The sequence below is a fragment of the Haliotis cracherodii genome, unplaced genomic scaffold, assembly GCF_022045235.1.
Source record: "Haliotis cracherodii isolate W230 unplaced genomic scaffold, xgHalCrac1.p SCAF_3, whole genome shotgun sequence".
Classification (NCBI taxonomy): Eukaryota; Metazoa; Mollusca; class Gastropoda; order Lepetellida; family Haliotidae; genus Haliotis; species Haliotis cracherodii.
The window spans coordinates 57301356-57321346 of NW_027266286.1; the positions used below are offsets into that span (position 1 = coordinate 57301356).

At 41.3% G+C, this 19991-nt stretch overlaps 1 protein-coding gene across 1 annotated transcript; it reads right to left on the reverse strand.

Annotated features, from left to right (window-relative positions):
- Window positions 1-1285: 1285 nt before the first annotated feature.
- On the reverse strand, window positions 1286-15570 carry LOC139474569 (cytochrome P450 3A24-like). Its single transcript, XM_071257633.1, has 14 exons — window positions 15497-15570; window positions 14314-14410; window positions 13497-13546; window positions 12557-12653; window positions 11902-12018; window positions 10197-10285; window positions 9614-9762; window positions 8774-8907; window positions 7828-7918; window positions 7025-7182; window positions 5628-5716; window positions 3443-3580; window positions 2171-2327; window positions 1286-1694 (listed from the first exon to the last, which is right to left on the reverse strand). The coding sequence occupies exons 1-14, from the start codon at window positions 15568-15570 to the stop codon at window positions 1599-1601; spliced, it is 1536 nt and encodes a 511-aa protein (XP_071113734.1). The 3' UTR covers window positions 1286-1598.
- Between the last annotated feature and the right edge of the window lie 4421 nt (window positions 15571-19991).

The window sequence follows — 19991 nt, forward strand, 5'->3', positions numbered from 1 at the left end:
TGTTCTATCTCCTATTGTACATGCTGGTGTGTCCTGTTCTATCTCCTACTGTACATGCTGGTGTGTCCTGTTCTATCTCCTACTGTACATGCTGGTGTGTCTTGTTCTATCTCCTACTGTACATGCTGGTGTGTCCTGTTCTATCTCCTACTGTACATGCATGGTGTGTACTGTTTATCCCCTACTGGACATGCTGGTGTGTCCTGTTCTATCCCCAACTGGACATGCTAGTGTGTCCTGTGTATCTCCTACTGGACATGCTGGTGTGTCCTGTTTATCACCTACTGGACATGCTGGTGTGTCCTGTCTATCACCTACTTGACATGCTGGTGTGTCCTTCTCTATCCCCTACTGGACATGCTGGTGTGTCCTGTTTATCACCTACTGGACACGCTGGTGTATCATGTCCTATCCCCTACTGGACATGCTGGTGTGTCCTGTTTATCACCTACTGGACATGCTAGTGTGTCCTGTTTATCCCCATCTGTACATGCTGGTGTGTCCTGTTCTAGTTGAACTACAGAAAATATGGTGTCCATTAAGACTTCAACCATAGAGCTGATGCAGATTATAAACATGCTCTAAATGTGTGGGATAAATTAGGCTGTAAGAATTTAGGCGATTATCATAATCTTTACTTAATATGTCAGCGAGTAAAAGTACATCAGGTTTTGAGATATTTAGAAGTCAATATGGTTTGGATCCGGCATGGTACTATCGCAGTCCCGAACTCTCGTGGGATGAATTGTTGAAGAAGACTAATGTAGAACTAAACTTTATTGAGAAAGGGTTACAGTGCCAAAAGTGAACCCCGGCTATTTTTCTAGCTAATGATACAAGTGTGTCTGAGCGAAAGATATTTTGAACAAAAAGAGCTCCCTACCAGCAAGGTTTGTTGGAATTGTGAAGAAAACGTTTAACAATACAATGATAAAAAAGGGACCGGACACTCTTATAAACATTAAAAATACTAATACATACATAAACTATCGGTTGAGATTTCTTAACATTCACATCAGTGTTGAACTTGGTATCGAAAATAACCTCCTTGTTGAATATTCCCATATACGTCTGAGATACAATATCCACAGCCTCCTTGTGAATAGTTCCAGGTGTCATACCGTTCTTCCTGTTTCTAAAGTCAATCGTCATTTCCTCAGCTATTCACATTCAACAAAATATAATTATCCTCACTCGATTTTACAAGTCGCTGATTTCATCGGAATTTTGTTCATTCTCTTATATGAGGCCCGTTTGACCATAAGACAAACAATGTGATGGCCAGGCTTACACGATGGTAAGTGTAGAGCATGAAGAGTACGGTCGAGATGACACAACCTTGTGGAGGACCTGTGTCCACTTGGACAAACTGAGGGCTCTTTATGAGAGAACTTTCGATGTAGTTCACTCTTGAGATGCATGTGCTTTTGATCGAAATGATCCAGATGGTATTCTAAGAAGCTAAAAACTGTAAAAAGAAATATTTTCTCCGATATACCAATTAGGGATTTGTACAATAGTTGATGGCATTCAAGCATACATATACGCTTTCTGAAAAACATCAAAGGGTCTGGAGAACGTTGTTGGTCTTTCCTGTTTTACGTGTCAGAACGGACTTGGGTTTTCAGCATTATTGGCTTCTTGGTGTTGAATATGCCCGTATCTATAGTGATGTCGTCACTTCCGATTGATGCCTGAAACAACCCCAAAAAGATTTAATATCTACCAGTACTAATTATATCAGGAAGAAGTACAGATATTAACGGAAAAAAGTAACTGTGCTTCATATTAAAGTTCAATAAATTATTTATTCTGAAATTAAATAATGCATGAAATTATATAATGGATGTATGCGTGTTTGTTAGGGGTTTGATACTCACGTACGTGTTTGAAACTCACGTACGCGTTTGAACGTGAACAGCAAGGGAAGCACTTTTGTTTAACCGAAAATATCTCTTACGCAACGCCTCGTCGCGCCGTGATTATGCTGCAAACAAGGATCGTGCAAAATTAAGTTGTCAGACGTTTTAATGTTCGCCGAAATGCAATATTATGTGTTCGGAGACGTTATCTACAACTGGGCAGCTCTCATGACTGGGTTGAGACCAATTATTGCCAGTAACGGCACATGGGAAGCATGGTATCTATCCTATTTATTTTGTTAGCTTACCAGGGTGTCCTCCGCAGGCACAAACTGAATCTTCTTGAGAATCTGAGACAGAGCAATCTTCATCTCCATCTGCGCAAGCCTCATTCCCACACACTGACGGGGACCATGGCCGAAGGGGAGATAACCCATGGGATCCATTTCAGACTTTCGCTCCCATCTAAATCGAATAATAGTGCATCGTCAACTGAACCCCTGAAACGTCTGGCGAACGTAAGTTTTGATTTGTACAAGACACCTACAGATGACACACATCCCTCGATTTACCCACATTCATTCAGAGGGCAACACGAAACTAAGTCAACAACACCGACACTGAATGGCAAAACTATGAACCAATTTTAATAAAATGAAAAATCATGTTATTTAAGTGGGGCACGGTTGGCCCAGTCGTCTAAGGCGCCGCGTTTCGCTGTGCAGAGTTGCGTCCCTTGGGCACGCCAGAAACCTATGATTGTGGGTTCGAAACCCATAGTTGGCCCCAATTATGTTTCTAGGTTTGTCAGCACCATACCCGTGCTCGTGGGTTTCACCGAAGAGGTAAACGTCTATGACTTGAATCACTTCGGGCTTTCCTCCCACATTAAGCTGATACGCCGTGACATATCTAGAATACTGTTGCGTTAAATAGCGTTAAACCCAACTCACTCACTGTTATTTAAGTACTGATCCAAGAATGGATTAATGACATTCCTACTGTCCCTATCTACTGTCTAGCAAACGGCACAAGCTTTGCACCTGATTTCATGAAGAAATGGTTAACGCAATTTAAGTTCTGCTTTGGAAGCTGAGTCTCTTTCAAGCTTGTTTCAATCAAATGTGAAGGGCACCAGTTCCATCCCCAATTGGTATATGTGCACAGATTCAAGAAGGGATAGTGAACACTTTTTAAGTTCTGCTCCGAAAAAGAACCAAATGGACAGACAGATGGACATGCTGAGAGCAATATAATGATTGGAACTGTGTGACAACTTTGTAACTTAATGGAATTTCAAACTCTTGTTTCTCTAAGTTGTTTTGTTTCTTTGAAAATAAATAATAAACCATTGTATCCATTTGCTACCATCTCAATCAAATAACATTAAATTGCAGCATAAACTGACATGAACCCTAACACAGGATTGCATTTTCGCATGTCAAATTTTGAAACACGGCTTGAAGAACACCCACCACTGACAGGACTTGCACCTACCTGTCAGGCTTAAAGCTGTGGGAGTCGGGGTATATATCAGCATCCCTGTATATCACCACAGTAGCGAAGATGATAGTACCTACCTGTCAGGCTTAAAGCTGTGCGGGTCGGGGTATATATCAGGATCCCGGTGTATCCCCACAGAAGGGATGTTGACGGCACAACCCTTAGGGAATGTGTAGCCCTTGATGGTGACAGTTTCTGCCACCACACGGGCTGCTCTGTAACGGTAGAGCTTAGCATTGACACAAATTTACACATTTCACATATTCAGAGACCCATCCTCGACAGTCAGGGTTATTATTGACTCAACACCTGTATAATTTTGCCTATAGGTGAGATGAGGTGAGATGAGGTGAGGTGAGGTGAGGTGAGGTGAGGTGAGGTGAGGTGAAACGTCGCGTTCAAGATTATTGTACTTATATAGCTTCGTGCATGCACGTATGCGTGTGTTCGTGTGTGCTTTGCTTTTTGTACAAGTCTGAACTAATGTTGATTTTATAGTGCTAGCCCACTGAGACACTAAGACGCAGTTTTACATGAATACCCCACTCAGAAACAGTATACTGACTCCGAGCCGACCAGTCCTTGTTTTAGCCCCTTAATGCCGAGCGCCAGACAGGGTAACAACATGTACCATCTTTAAACGTCTTTTGGTATGACGCGCCTGGGGATCGAACCCCGGACCTTCCGCTCTCCGGGAGGACGCTGTGGCACAATACCACGGAAGCGGTCCGTAAATTCACATATGAACGTTTATGGGACACTCTGGGTGAACCTTTTGATAACCTCCATATAAGATGGGAAAATAAACTATGTGTACTAGTACCGGGCGACTATTTAAACATATATTTGGCATTGATAAATGATACTACGATTGGAAATAAAACAAGAGACTATCAATATATATATTAATCCATCGAATATTAGCAACAAAATCCTTTCTTTACAAGATAGGAAAAAATAATGATGATCTTTGAGTGAGAGAGAGTGAATCTCTTAAACACCTATTCTTTTTATGTGTTAAATCAAAAGAATTTATCTCGCGGTTATCAAATTGATCTAAAAGAAAACATACATTAGATCTTTTATGCCCCTTTTATACCCTAAAGATAATATTTTTGTAAAGCAGCTGTTTCTTATTATAAAACAATACAGATATAATTCCAGATATAACTGTACTGACGTGTATATGACGTATCTTACACATACAGTAAGGTACTGTTTTAATCTTGAAAAATATAATTTTGGAGAAAACAGAACGAAATTCAATAATACATGAATGTCTTAAATTGCACTAATGAAGAATTTATCACCACCCCAAGCCCCCGTCTGTCTCCTCCCAACCTCTCCACTTTCCACTGTGCACTCAACTCTCCTCTTCTCCATTTCAAGGCTATTTCTGTTGTTTATTTATTTAATCTACCAAAACGGGTTAATCCGTTTCTGTATTACAATATCTCAAGAATGATGAAATATAGAAAAAGGAAGAAGAAAAGAAAGAAAAAAAGAGTTCAGATGTCAACTGACCCATAATCTCAGATTACAGTGTAAGGAAGCACACATTTGATTTGCATGTCGTTTGATTTCTACTTATTTACTGAGCACCATCAAAGAATCTATTCATTGTTACTATTACCTAAATGTTCAAACGTTTGTGTTATTTTCCACCAAACAAACTATTCATGTTTCCAACACTACCAACTCCGTAACAAAATAAAATATTTATCTCATAACAAATAACAAAGTGTTTTTAACAAGGACCTATAGACAGTGTGAACCGAGACTGGTTGTCCATCAGTATTTGTGTAGAGATATGGCTATATTTAACCCTAACCCTTCGCCAATGATGGCTGAAAGTTTTATCTCACCTTGATTTGTCATAACTGAAATACAGGCGGCCGGGTAGCCTAGTGGTTAAAGCGTTCGCTCGTCACGCCGAAGACCCGGGTTCGATTCCCGATATGGGTACAATGTGTGATGGAATATTGCTAAAAGCGGCGTAAACCCATACTCACTCACTATGATAACTGAAATAACAGGGATAAATATGCTTGGCTTTTTTTCAAGTGTGCCACAGGGATGGGTTAGCCAACATGAAGAATAGGTTTTATCCATCTTCAACAGTGCTCATACTCGGAATATCATTTTCATCATAAGCAGTTGTAATTTTAAGCATCCCCCACCCCCCAACCCCACCACCACCACCACCACCACCCCACACATAACAAAAAATAGAAATCAAATGGATGCTCCATAACGTCTTACCCAACCACAGCAGGATACAATCTGAGAGTCTCCGTGATCACGTGGTCCATATATTTCAGTCCGCAAATATTATCATAGTCTGGAATTTTCTGAAAAGCAAATGTCTCGTATCAGGACACGTCTACATGTTATTTAAATACTTATGATGTTTAAACATTCTTGAAAGAAAGGAAGGGGGAATTTGGGTGAAGAATTTGGTCCCGATGTCACGAAGTATATTTTAGTCATTAAATACAATATAGGGAAATGGTCAATGATATTAAATATTTTACTCCCATACGCTACCTGTGTTTTGATATGAGGTGAGGTGAGGTGAAATGGGGTTAACGTCGCGTCCAAGATTATTGCACTTATATAGCGACGTGCGTGCGTGCGTGCGTGCGTGCGTGCGTGCGAGTGGCTTCTTGTACTAGTCCGGACAGTTTAACATGAATACCCCACTCAAACACAGTATACTGACTCCAAGCCGTCCAGTCCTTGTTTTAGCCCCTTAACAGGCGGGGGGCATGGTAATAATTATTATATAACCTCTTTTAACGTTTAACGTCTTTTGGTATGACGCGGCAATCAAACCGCGAACCTTCCGCCCTCAGGGCGGACGCTCTGCCACTACACCATGGAGGCGGTCGCTCCCTGTGTAAAGATATGAAGACACCTGCTAAAGTGGTTGCGCCAGGTGAACTTTCTAAATTAGCCAACCAGCATTGAGGCTTCTAAGTTCTCGGTACGAGTGAGCGACATATGCAGACAAACATATCTGATTTCCTTTTTCCAAAAATGAATGTAATCGGGGTGTTCTGAATGTAGGAAAATAAAGTCTCGCTTTTATGTTTTTGTGGATATTTTACACATCCAATTGTTTTGGAGCGTCATGTCATCTACATGCCATCAAAAGAGGGTACCAGCGAGGATATATTTGTGTTATGAAGCGGTTGTCATCGAAACGAAATTGTTTGGAAAAGAAGTCGAACCATTCGACTGGTATAAGAACCCACGGATCCTTCATTTAGATTGGGCAGTCAAAGTTCGCCAAATCTTCACTCAGAGGTATCGTATCAGTGGCCTAAGATGCTGTGCTGAGTTATGTCCCTTAGTTGCCAGGATCCCCTGGTATTGATAACCTATCCCGGATACCTCCATACGTAACCCCTTATGAGAATCTATCTGGATAACCTATCTATCGTTATCAAAAACAACACCTGACATGTCTTTCCAGACGCGTTGTCGAATGTCTTTCGCAACTCTTATACGTATAAGGAGGTCGAATTCAAATTTAAGTATTTTTAGATTTCCCATCCAAACTAGTTAATTTGTGTGAGTGTGTGTGTGCGCGTGTGTGAATGTGGCTTGGCGGTCAAGAGAAACAAGTTTGTTTTAACATTTAAAACATTACATACTTCTCCCAAAACCGTGTCGATTTCTTCTGTGAGCCGCTGTTGTACATCCGGGTTCATTGCCAGGGAATAGGCAATAAAATGGAGGGTGTTGGCCGTAGTTTCGTATCCAGCAATGAAGAATAATAAAGCCTGACCAAGTATTTCGTCGTTGGTCAATTCTGGAATGGAGAAAGAAAGTGGTGAATCCTACTACTAACAAAATCTATATCATTACATCTTGAACAGAGTAATGGACACAATTACGATTTTTTTTCAATATGACTTCTGTGGGGGCCATTTTGAAAATCGGATTTGGAACTCTTGAACAAACTTGGGTGTCATCAATGGTGGGAAAAAGCATGTGAACTTTCATTTTCACTGGACCAGTGCTTTCTAAGAAGATGTTTACGAACGATGCTGGTCAAACAGGCCACGACATAAATTCACTTGACTTGCAGTCAGATAAGCTGTGAGTGAGTGTGGATTTATGTACCTTTTAGCAATATTCCAGAAATATAACGATGGGGGACACCATAAATGGGTTTCACACATTGTACCTATGTGGGGAATCGAACCCGTTGCTTCGGCGTGACGAGTGAACGCTTTAACCACTTGGCTACCCCGCCTCAGGTGATTTGGAAATAATTACGATAAATAAAGAGCACACTAATTACAAAAGCTATGCACTTTTGTTTAGTAACCACAAACTCACAACCCACAACCCGACATCAAGCCCCGCCTTTCCCACTTCTCCTTCTCCACTACACTTAATCCTGGATCTGCCATCTAATATGGCTGGGAGTAAAACGACCCTGAAAACAAACTTTTGCTTTTACAGCCACACTGATTGGGGTCTTCATCACTCCCATCATCTTCTGCGTCAATTAAAAGTTGGAAGAAGTCCTGAGTTTTCACCTAAAACAGAAACAAGAAAAGGTTGGCACGCTATGAACAAAAATACATAAACATGCGTATAAAACTGTAATTGTCATGCAAACAAAGATACTGAGAGAAAACACATCAGATGAAACGATTGAGAAATGCAAATGAAATCTTCCATCGCATGATATATATTTACATCGATGTGACATAGTTATAAAACGTAAGCATGTACTGATGTAATGGTACTATTTGGTACACTTTGAACAGCATTTCAGTTATATAATGACGTATTATGACAGCTTATTGTGAGGGGAAAGCCCCGATGCAAGTCTAAGAGGCTTACTATTTTGGTTTAACACACAAGCACAGACAACAAAGAAACATACCTATAGGTCAAACCCACGATTATAATGGACGCAACTCCACATGACAAAAATGAGGCTACTTAGACGACTGGGCTATCCCTGTCCCCAATTTCCCACAGATTATAACTGGTATTCATAGACAGCAGCCGCAGCCCTGGACACGAAGCGTTGTGAGCGAGGCGAGCTCCTCTGGTTCGTTGGTTGGTTGGTTGATTGCTTAACGCCGCACTCGGCAATATTTCAGCTATATGACGGCGGTCTGTAAATAATCGACCAGACAATCCAGTGATTGATATCATGAGCATCGATCCACGCAATTAGGATCGATGACATGCATCAACCAAGTCAGCGAGCCTGACCACCCGATCCCGTCAGTCGCATCTTACGACAAGCATAGTCACCTTTTACGGCAAGCATGGGTTGCTGAAGACCTATTCTACCCCGGAAACTTCACGGGTCAACTCCTCTGGTAAATGCGTAACCTGGCACAATGACGAATTGACCTCAACTTTTTAGTACCTACCTGTCCAGCCTTTGAATCAGCCTTGCGTTGTTCAATCATTTCATTCAGTACCTTCGTGAAGAACTTTAGAGTGGTCTTTGAAAATGTGCTCAAACCTAGAGCTCTGAATAAGGGTGAGAATTCAGGGAACATCACTGCAAAATATAAATTAATCATTTATACAATAACACAACTAGAAATTCAACATATCAACGCTACGTAATTTGAAAGTAATGAATCATCAATGTAACTCGTATCAATTTGATTATTTCCCTTGATTCAATTATTTAGTCATCAAAGTCCTGTTTTGATGAAACAGCTGCTGCCTGTGTACATTCACTAAACAATTGATCAAACATCTGCTGCCTGTGTACATTCACTAAACAATTGATCAAACATCTGCTGCCTGTATATTTTACTAAACAAATGATCAAACATCTGCTGCCTGTGCACTTTCACTAAACAATTGATCAAACATCTGCTGCCTATATATTTTCACTAAACAACTGATAAAACATCCGCTGCATATGCACTTTCACTAAACAATTGATCGAACGTTTGCTGCCTATATATTGTCACTAAACAACTAATCAAACATCCGCTGCATATGCACTTTCACTAAACAATTGATCAAACATCTGCTGCCTCTATATTTTCACTAAACAACTGATCAAACATCCGCTGCATATGTACTTTCATTAAACATTTGATCAAACGTCTGCTGCCTCTATATTTTCACTAAACAACTGATCAAACATCCGCTGCCTGTGTACTTTCACTGAACAATTGATCAAGTTTCTACTTTACGTGCTCTGACAGGGAACCACGGTTAGTAATGGCAACAACACTCTAGTCACTTACAAACAATCATCATAATAGGGTTTTGGATTCCCTGCCCAAAGAACTTTCTTGCCTCCTCAACAAAAGCATTTTTGAAATCACTTTGGGAATCCACTTCGATCCCAAAAGCTGTGCTTGCAATGGCGTCCATTGTGAATGCACCAAAGTATCTGCAAGGAAGTTGAAGTAGTTTTATTATTGAGCCTCTAGTACTTTCAACAACAATGAATACATACATGACGTCCATCATCACATCATACACGACAAGTGTAAAGTGTACTGTTTCTGCTGCGATATCCCACTTATACTGAGGCCGTTTGGACGTATTCTCTCAGACTGTGCGCATTGGATGAAAGTGTGGTGCGTCCTTCTCATGTGTTTCAATCTTATTTAATATGTGTGCAGATATTTTGATATATATACCTTCCATGTGACCATGAAATCGTAAAACAATGTTTTGATTAAATAATATATTTTCTTTTTTAATAATCCGATAATAATGCCTATATCCTGTTGAATTATTTTGACCACGTGTCCTAACCTACCAATAAATATTAATTTTGATAAATAACTGGATGAAATAAGTACAGGCGTTTTGCCTTACCGTTTGACATCAATGCTTTGGTTCGACTCTGCTGCCTTTACAAAGTTAGTTGTAAGTATACTGGCGCATTGGTTTATTCGGTCGCACATCTGAAATATAACATCAAAAGTACTGTTTGGTGAATCCAGCATTGGTATTGTTCGCAACTCTGCACATAAAATTGCGGTGCCTGAGACGACTGTTCGACCTGTGTCCCGTGTTGCCATATAGTCCTATTGACACGTCCATACATATATTACCCGTGAAGACCCGAGGTAAAATAGATCTTCAGCAATCCATGCTTGCCGTAAGAGGCGACTATGTTCGTCGTAAGAGGCGACTAAAGGGATCGGGTGGTCAGGCTCGCCGACTTGGTTGATGTATGTCATCGTAACCCAACTGCGAGGATCTATGCTCATGATGTCCGTCACTGGATTGTCTGGTCCAGATTCGATTATCTATAGACCGCCGTCATATAGCTGGAATAGTCAGGCTCGCCGACTTGGTTGATGCATGTCATCGTAACCCAGTTGCGTGGATCTATGCTCATGATGTCCGTCCCTGGATTGTCTGGTCCAGATTCGATTATTTATAGACCGCCGTCATATAGCTGGAATAGTGCTGAGTGCGGCGTTAAACAACAAACAAAACATACAAATCTGACGTATGAGCAGGTGATGAAATCGTTAATTCAATACAAATAATGTACGAGGTTTATATTGTCAGGACTTTAACCTTCAACATATAACATCTGCTGAGCTGAAACTACTCATCTTGAATTAACATCTTTTGAAGCTCAGCCAAATTCAGATAATATACTCAAAAAAGGGGAAATTTTCAAAAATGGCAGATGATTGCAGAAATACTAATCAAGTGATCGTAATGGATGGTTAAGAAAAGAGAGGACTGGGTGTAATAGGACAATCAACAGAGCATGTTGGCGCAATATTGTAAGGGTGCAAAGAAACAAAAAATAGAACAGGGTTGCGTGGTCAAATAATGAACGTTGGGGACAACTTGATCAATAATGGGTCATGCCCTAACGAATGTCAAACATTTGTTTATACGAAGTGCCAAGGTCCGAATCAATCTCCTGACGATAATTTGAGAGAGTCTTGTCGACTACTCTTTGCAGCACTTGGCCAGGATAGGCTAACCAACGTAGAGGGTGGCCTTTGACGGTTCTGCACACGTCTCCCGATGATGTCTCAGACGTGATCCGTGGGAAAAGGTCAAGACACATTGCATTCTAGTCATTGCTGCTGCTAATGGGTATTCAGTTACGATAAGTGAAAGGTGGGCACTAGCATGTAAAAAGACAAAAGAAAGCCCAAACCAGGAACAACGTTATACTCGAAGGCACTTTCCATTGACCATTTCATGGTCAACAGGTAGTGGCATTCTGGCGGTCATAGTGATCCCGCCTCATATCATTACAGCCCTAGCCCCAGCCCCAAATGTGCCATGTTGCTTTGGGTTGACGTTCTTGAGGACGAAACTGATCACAAATACAGCAATAAAGCAAGAATAGAGAACTTACTAGCTACTGTGGCTAATGAAAATCAACAAATATAATGGCTCAGAGCGATCTGACAAACTTTCACTGAAGCGTGCACGGACGAATTGCATGGACCACGCTCTATGGGTCAAGTGTGTTGGTGCGTTGGGGAAATCTATTTGTTTCTATTCTTTGTCTTTCAAGAACCAAACTGGATAATGTTCTTACCAAGCGCAGTTTCGATCCACTTAATGTTGGGGTTACAATATTTCTCAGCCGTTTCCAATTAGCGCCTTTCTGAAGGAGAATGCTTCTGTCTACTGGGTAGTTGCTCAAGTCGAAACCCTGAAACATTGTCAAATATACTGTATGTTGTCCCTGTTACATTCTCAAACATACATTCTCACTGTAGCATTCCCGATCAGTTTGTAGAGTTCTCAAAGATACTTCATCCGTTGACATTAACAAGGACACTGAGTCCCTGACAGGTTAAAATCAATAGCGCGTGAGTGAGTTTGGTTTAACGCCGATTTTAACAGTATTTCAGTTATATCGCGGCATGTCAGTTTAATGTGGGAGGAAAGCCCAAAGTAATGCAGGTCTCAGACGTTTACCACTTCTGTGAAACCCACGGGCACGGGGACGCAACTCTGCACAGCGAATCGCGGCGCCTTAGACGGCTGGGCCACCCGTGCCCCCTCCCCCCCCCCCCCCCCCCCCCCAATTCACCTACTGTGAATCTTAAATGTTAACGTGACAGGTAACAATTAGTTTTATGAAAAGTTTACATATAAACTTATCAAACAAGTTTTTCAGTGTAATAGAGACAATAAATTCAAAAGGAAAAAATCGAGATAAATTGAACGGCTAAATGCAAACTCACCGCTCTGTCTGTGAAGTGCTGGAAATCTTTGATCAAAACCTCTCTCACAACATCGAGGTCCGTTACATTTACCATCGGAAAGCCACCCAAAAAAACCCTTAAAAGACAATATCACATCATATGGTGACTCTTTAGTCTATAATGAGTGAGTGAGTAGGGTTTAATGCCGCTTTCAACAATATGTCTGTTCCACCAAGGCATGTCAGCTTGATGGTGGTGGTGGAGGTGGGGATTCCGATATTCATAGGCATTACCCCCACGATCACTTATATGAAGTTGACAAGCGAATAATAATAATCTTGGTTGGTGGGTTTGTTGTTTAACGCCGCACTCAGTGATATTCGAGCTATATGACGGCGGTCTGTAAATAATTGAGTCTGGACCAGACAATCCAGTGATTGACATCATGAGCATCAATCCACGCAATTGGGATACGATGACATGCATCAACCAAGTCAGCGAGCCTAACCACCCGATCCTGTTAGTCGCCTTTTACGACAAGCATAGTCGCCTTTTACGGCAAGCATGGGTTTCTGAAGACCTGTTCTACTCCGGATCTTAATATAATCTAGGTGAATTGTGAATTCGAATAAACGATCGCAGGATCATGGGTATGACAGGCCTAAAGGACACAACTCTGCAGCGCCTCCAGTGTCCCACTGACAATCATTACAGATATGAATAAATATCAGTTTGCTTGATAAATGTCATCCTACACCGACGGCTTGATTCGTTAGTTCACAATATCGATCACATGAATGCCTGGTCCGGATTATTTACTGTCCGCCTTTATTTAGCTAGTGCGGCGTTAAACGTCAAACAAACAAGCAATCTTCGAATTGTCGAACAGTTGGACTAAATGGCATTTTTAATGTGTTTCCCTGGTCTCAAATAATTTCAATATAAACCTAAGGGAGATAACTCTTAAAGATTGACATACCCGAAGACTTTACCATACTGTTTCCCAAGCTTGTTGTCAAGGATGTCGTCCTGTAACAAGAGTATATTTGGATCTTTGATATTTATATTTCAAATGACAAAAAAATCATTCCATGATAGTCATCCATTCGTCACCACTCGTCCCTTTCCTTAACCTGCAAGAAAACATTTTGCTTGTCATTCGTCACCACTCGTCCCTTTCCGTAACCTGCAAGTAGACATTGGCTTGTCATTCGTCGTCACTCGTCCCTTTCCGTAACCTGCAAGAAGACATTTGTCTTGTCATTCGTCACCACTCGCCCCTTTACGTAACCTGCAAGGAGACTTTGGCTTGTCATTCGTCGTCACTCGTCCCTTTCCGTAACCTGCAAGGAAACATTTTGCTTGTCATTCGTCACCACTCGTCCATTTCCGTAACCTGCAAGAAGACATTTGGCTTGTCCCTGAATGACACGAGTTGATCAGGAATGGTTTTGGTTTGTGTGTTTTTTTGTTTTTTGTTTAACGCCTCACTCAGCAATATTCTACCCCGTATCTTCACGGGTATGGTCAGGAATGAACAGTCATCAGACAGCAGATGTTAGATGCAAATATTTTATTAACATGAGTCATGTATGATGTTCTGTCCAGGGATTACAGATCGATATTACATACAATATGAATACCATTCTGATATATTCAGGAGAGATTTTACTTTAGATACAATCTGTTTGTGAAGATGTTAAGGTGATCTACGAACCTCAATGTCCTAGGACGGATAATATTTACAAGCGTTCGTTTTAAACGAGGGTCGAGTTAAGATTACATTTTAAGCTCACCTGTTTGAACAACTGATGGAAATTCCCGATAAAAATTACGGGCTCCGGGCCAGGAATACCCGCATCCTTGAACAGACGATTTCTCTTTTTTCCATATCTTTAGAAGAAAACAAACAAACAGAAAAAGACACATTCAGACGACACGATTGCAAAATTCCATTTACAAAAGGACCTACTAACTTTCAATATAATTTTAATCCATCATCTTTTAGACACCATCTCCTTTCTTTATGGGATAGTAAAAAATGAAGATGATTTCTGTATTATTTATATTGTGTGTTAAATCCCGTGTGTGAAAATCGTTTAACACGAGCACAATTGGTTATAGACATTAGATCCTGTATGCTTGAAGACCACACGGACAGTATTTTGGCAAACCATCTCTTTCATATGATAAAATAATACATATGTAAATCCCGATGTAACTTACTGACTTCCAACTGACGCATGTTGCAAATACAATAAGGTACTATTTAAATTTTGAAAAATACAATTTTGGAGAAAACAGCACTAAATTAAATAATATATTGAAATGTCCCAGTTCAAACTAATCAAGCATTCGTCACACACCCTCAATCCTCTCTCTATATCGACGTTTCACTGTCATTCTATCTCTTCTCTTTTCTTCCTCCTGATATTTCATTTTGTCCAATAACATCCGGGGTTAAACAGGGTTACCCATTTTTGTATTACAATGTCGCATGAATAAATATAGAAGGAACTAAAAGGAAAATGGTTCACCGCTGAACAGACTTAAAGAAATCAAGACCTGACAGTTGAACCCGAGGATCTAAATTATAGTCGATATTAACAGAAGGGATGGGAGGTTTGCTCGTGGACAAGTGATGAGAACAGCTACACTGCATGTTTCCAGTATATGTGGCGATTTGACGAATACACGGTCTTCACATACAAGCCGTGTGTCTAACAACATAGGCAAAAAATGGCGGTCCTTGTGAGATGACCCCCATATAATTTGACACCAGGAAAACGGCCTTGACCTTTTGACAGGACATTACTTGGCATATCAACCGCTGTAATATCAGCCTCGGGCGGTGCTTGTGAGATGAATTACAGAAGGAATGCTAACCTGACAATAGTCAATAAACGTCAGTGAAGCTTTACGTAATTGTACTTACTTATTCAGGAGTAGATCAGTGAACCATTAAGAAATTATACTTACGCATAAATCAGAAACAACACCAGTATTCCCAGAATCCATGTTGGAGAAATGTCAACACAACCGAGTATCTCCATTTGAAGAGTCACCAGGCAAACAGATGGTTACCAGTTGGTTATGGGAAAAACCAAAAGAAGAGCAGTCATCCAGTGAGGATACACTAACAGACAAATGCTTGGGGTTTGGCCTAGTAGACTTGCGCAGCGCGCTGAAGGCAGGGTACAGAGTTCCTGAGTTGTGTGACTCGCCAGGTCGGGATATGGGGAATGTCTCAAAACGTTTTAGATGTATTTAACCCCCACCCACGCATAGTTGTGCTGGGGAACTAGAAACGGGCTCTGTGGGGTTTCGTTTCAGGAGCATATCTAATAAACCATTCACAATTTCTTCATGAAACATTGCATACACATAATGTAGCACTGCAATAATGCCCATTGCTACTTAGGATTATTTGTTTAATTTTTTTGATTACGAGACAACAATTTGGACTGCGCTTCAAATCAGGGTAGGTTTGTTGGTTTGTTTGTTGTTTAACGCCGCACTCAGCAATATTCGAGCTATGATGACAGTCTGTAAATACTCGATTCTGGACCAGACAATCCAGTGATTGACATCATGAGCATCGATCTACGCAAGATACTATGACATACATCACCCAAGTCCAACTGTAAAGGGGAGTAATTCCTTGTATTTCCACCTGTCTGATATCACTTGGTCTTGGAAGAGGCTTCCCACAGAGAGATCACTGGGTCGAGGGTAGTTTGCCTGAATTAAAGGTCCAGATTTTGCTAGTAGAGAAAGTGACTCGCCACTAAGAGCTGTATCTTTCACACATGGATGGCATGTATTGAGGGCTGACTGTAAGAGGACAGCTCAGAGTCATGTCGTCTACTTGGGTAGTAGCTGTAACGTTAAAATCCAATTATGGCACCCTGCATGTAGCACCAGGACAAAGCCAGTGGTTTATTTGATGGAGGTAAGTACACAGATACATGTATTTTGATAAAGCTAGTTTAACTTCTATCACATTCTGTTGGAACTTCTACTATATTCTAAGTAGGATTCCTGTTGTAAAGTACTGCGCAGTACCGCCAGTTATTCCAACAAAAGTAGGTGATTGGTACTTTGTGTTCACAGGGTCAAAGAAGTCAGTGCTGTGTCCATATCATTTTCCTCCAAATACTTGTTCTCATGGCAATATCCTGAAACCTTGCTCATCTCACTCTTGGGGTGTCATCATTAGTAGGAAAAAGCTGTTAAAGTTTCAGCTTCATTGGTCGAGTGTTTTGATGGGAAGATGTTTATCTACATCGGTCCACTTGACACAGATGAGACACATGGACGAGGTTAACTCGAAATGATGGCTCTAAAGTAAGTTTGGTTACACTATGCACTTAGATAACTCAATCAAAGAATCAAGGTATTCTCTAAGAAAATGATGAAACCTGCTGTCTTCTGAGTTATTACACCACCACACACATATATTCCCCACCCCTTTCTCCACTGCACAGTATCCTGGGTCCACCAGCTGAACATGAACGTGAATACAAGTATGAAGGGTAGCAAAACGACTATGGAAACACTCTTTAGCTTTTACAGCCACTGATTGGGGATTTCATCAAGCCCATCATCCTCTGCGTCTCGTCCTTTCATCTAAAACAGACACGGGAAAAGGTTGGCGCCTCATGAATTGGGTTTAGTGACTGAGTGAATGAGTTGGGATTAACGCTGCTTTTAACAATATTCCATTTATATCGCGGCGTGTCAGCTTAATGTGGGAGGAAAGCCCGAAGTGATGCAGGTCTCAGACGTTTACCTCTTCGGTGAAACCCACGAGCACGGGTATGGTGCCGACAAACCTAGAAACATAATCGGTGAATTGGGTTTAACGTCGCGTCCAAGATTATTGCGTTTATATAGCGACGTGCATGCACGTGTGTGTGGCTGCTTGTACTAGTCCGGACTGATGCCGATTTTAAAGTGCTAGTCCACTGGTATATCTTGCCGCAGTTCAACATGAATATCACACTCAGACACAGTATACCGACTATGAACTAAGATACATGAACACCTCATGTATGTTAGGCATAATAATGACAGTTTAAAAGATAATAAGAGAAATAATTATTACATCTGATGAAACGAATGAGGTAGTTTCGAAGCAGGAACAGTTTCTTGAAATGAAAATAACATTTTCTATTGCATAATACTTACATCGATGTGACATGGATATGCATGGTACGTATGCATGGACAGTTCTTGTCCTGATATGACGATATTAGCTTTCGATAATGAGTGAATGAGTTGGGTTATACGCCACTTTAACAGTATTTCAGTTCTATGACGACGTGACTGCTTTAGGTGAGGAGGAAGTCATGATGCACGTCTCAGACGCTCATTACTTTGTGAAGTAAACAAGCACGGGTATGGTGCTGAAACAAAACAATCCATGACAGCAAGGGCGACCCAAACTTGATGAAGTGAATCCTTCCATACATATTTGCTGTGTAGTTTGACATAATTTCAGCAACCCATGCCTACCGTTAAAAGTGACTATGCTTGTCGTCAGAGGCTAACGGGATACGGTGGATTGGTCCTCCCACCTTAACTGGTTTTCCATCTATTCTGACAATCAATGTGTACAACTGGCGAAGTTGTACCAATCACATGATTGGGAAAAGAAAAACAAGGAGGAAATCTTTTTTATTTTATTTTATGAGACAGACAAAAAATAAAGCATACATGGAAAATCAATGAGCCATGATATTTTTTTTCCATCTGATTCCAATGCTGACAGCGTCGCTGTGGTTAACTGTCATAATCATTTGTAAACCGATCACAAACAATCTTCTTCAATGTACAATGATCATTGACATGAGCTGCTGCATATTGCTAAGAAATAACATGGATACAAGATACACTGCATAAGATACATGAACATAGCAACCTTTACCCTGACACAACTGACCCTAATGATGAACGCGACACACAAAATCAGTGCAGCAAGAACTAAAGATGGTGTCAATGGGGCTTGGTCAACAGGCACAATGCCTGTTTGAAGACCTCTCATACAAAATACTTACATAACATATCACATATCTAAACAGGCAGTGGCTGATGAAAGATTCAATATCAAATATATATATAAATGTCTAAAAAGTGGACTAATGTACAATAGAGGCTTTCGAAGCATTTTGTAAGGGTAAAATATACATGAACAGAGTTATATTTCCAAACAACACGGTTTTAGAATTACAACCTTTTATATAAAAGAAGCAATTTGATCTTCTTTCCATACATATTTTTACACATATGAATAATGAAAATTATCATACCTCCTTGTCACAATGATCAGATTTGATAGGTCCACGTGATCCTGATAAAATACCATGTATACCGTCTTGGAGGGGAAGTAAATTTCTCAGCGGGAGAATAAATAACTTGGGCTGCACATGGATTTCTGAGAGGCAGAATAAATCCCTTAAACCCCACTTTAAAGCAAAAACCGCCACGCATTTTCCAAAGCAATGAAAGTCACGTGACATAGCACAAGTTAACCTCAGCTGGGGGTAGGGGAATATATCAGCATCCCTGTGTCCCCACAGTAGGGAGGATAATGGTACCTACCTGTCAGGCTAGAAGCTGTGGTGGTCGGGGAAGATATCGTCCCTGTGTGTCCCCACAGTAGGAAGGGTGATGGTACCTACTTGTCAGACTTAAAGCTGTGGGGGTCAGAGAAAGATATCAGCGTCCCTGTGTGTCCCCACAGTAGGGAGGGTGATGGTACCTACCTGTCAGACTTAAAGCTGTGGGGGTCGGGGATGATATCAGCGTCCCTGTGTGTCCCCACAGTAGGAAGGGTGATGTACCTACTTGTCAGACTTAAGCTGTGGGGGTCGGGGAAGATATCAGCGTCCCTGTGTGTCCCCACAGTAGGGAGGGTGATGGTAACTACTTGTCAGACTTAAAGCTGTGGGGGTCGGGGAAGATATCAACGTCCCTGTGTGTCCCCACAGTAGGAAGGGTGATGGTAACTACCTGTCAGGCTTAAAGCTGTCGGGGAAGATATCAGCGTCCCTGTGTGTCCCCACAGTAGGAAGGGTGATGGTACCTACTTGTCAGACTTAAAGCTGTGGGGGTCGGGGAAGATATCAGCGTCCCTGTGTGTCCCCACAGTAGGGAGGGTGATAGTACCTACTTGTCAGTGTTAAAGCTGTGGGGGTCGGGGAAGATATCAGCGTCCCTGTGTGTCCCCACAGTAGGGAGGGTGATGGAACCTACCTGTCAGACTTAAAGCTGTGGGGGTCGGGGAAGATATCAGCGTCCCTGTGTGTCCCCACGGTAGGGAGGGTGATAGTACCTACTTGTCAGACTTAAAGCTGTGGGGGTCGGGGAAGATATCAGCGTCCCCGTGTGTCCCCACAGTAGGGAGGGTGATGGTACCTACCTGTCAGGCTTAAAGCTGTCTGGGAAGATATCAGCGCCCCTGTGTGTCCCC

Bases quoted from the DNA above. Each gene is read 5' to 3' on its own strand.
- LOC139474569 (XM_071257633.1), bottom strand. From the start codon at position 15,570: ATGGAGATACTCGGTTGTGTTGACATTTCTCCAACATGGATTCTGGGA. The intron at 9,763-10,196 runs GTAAGGCAAAAC...ACTTCCTTGCAG, and splicing joins CAAAGCATTGATGTCAAACG to ATACTTTGGTGCATTCACAA. The intron at 5,717-7,024 runs GTATGTAATGTT...TTTGCTTTTCAG, and splicing joins TCGACACGGTTTTGGGAGAA to AAAATTCCAGACTATGATAA.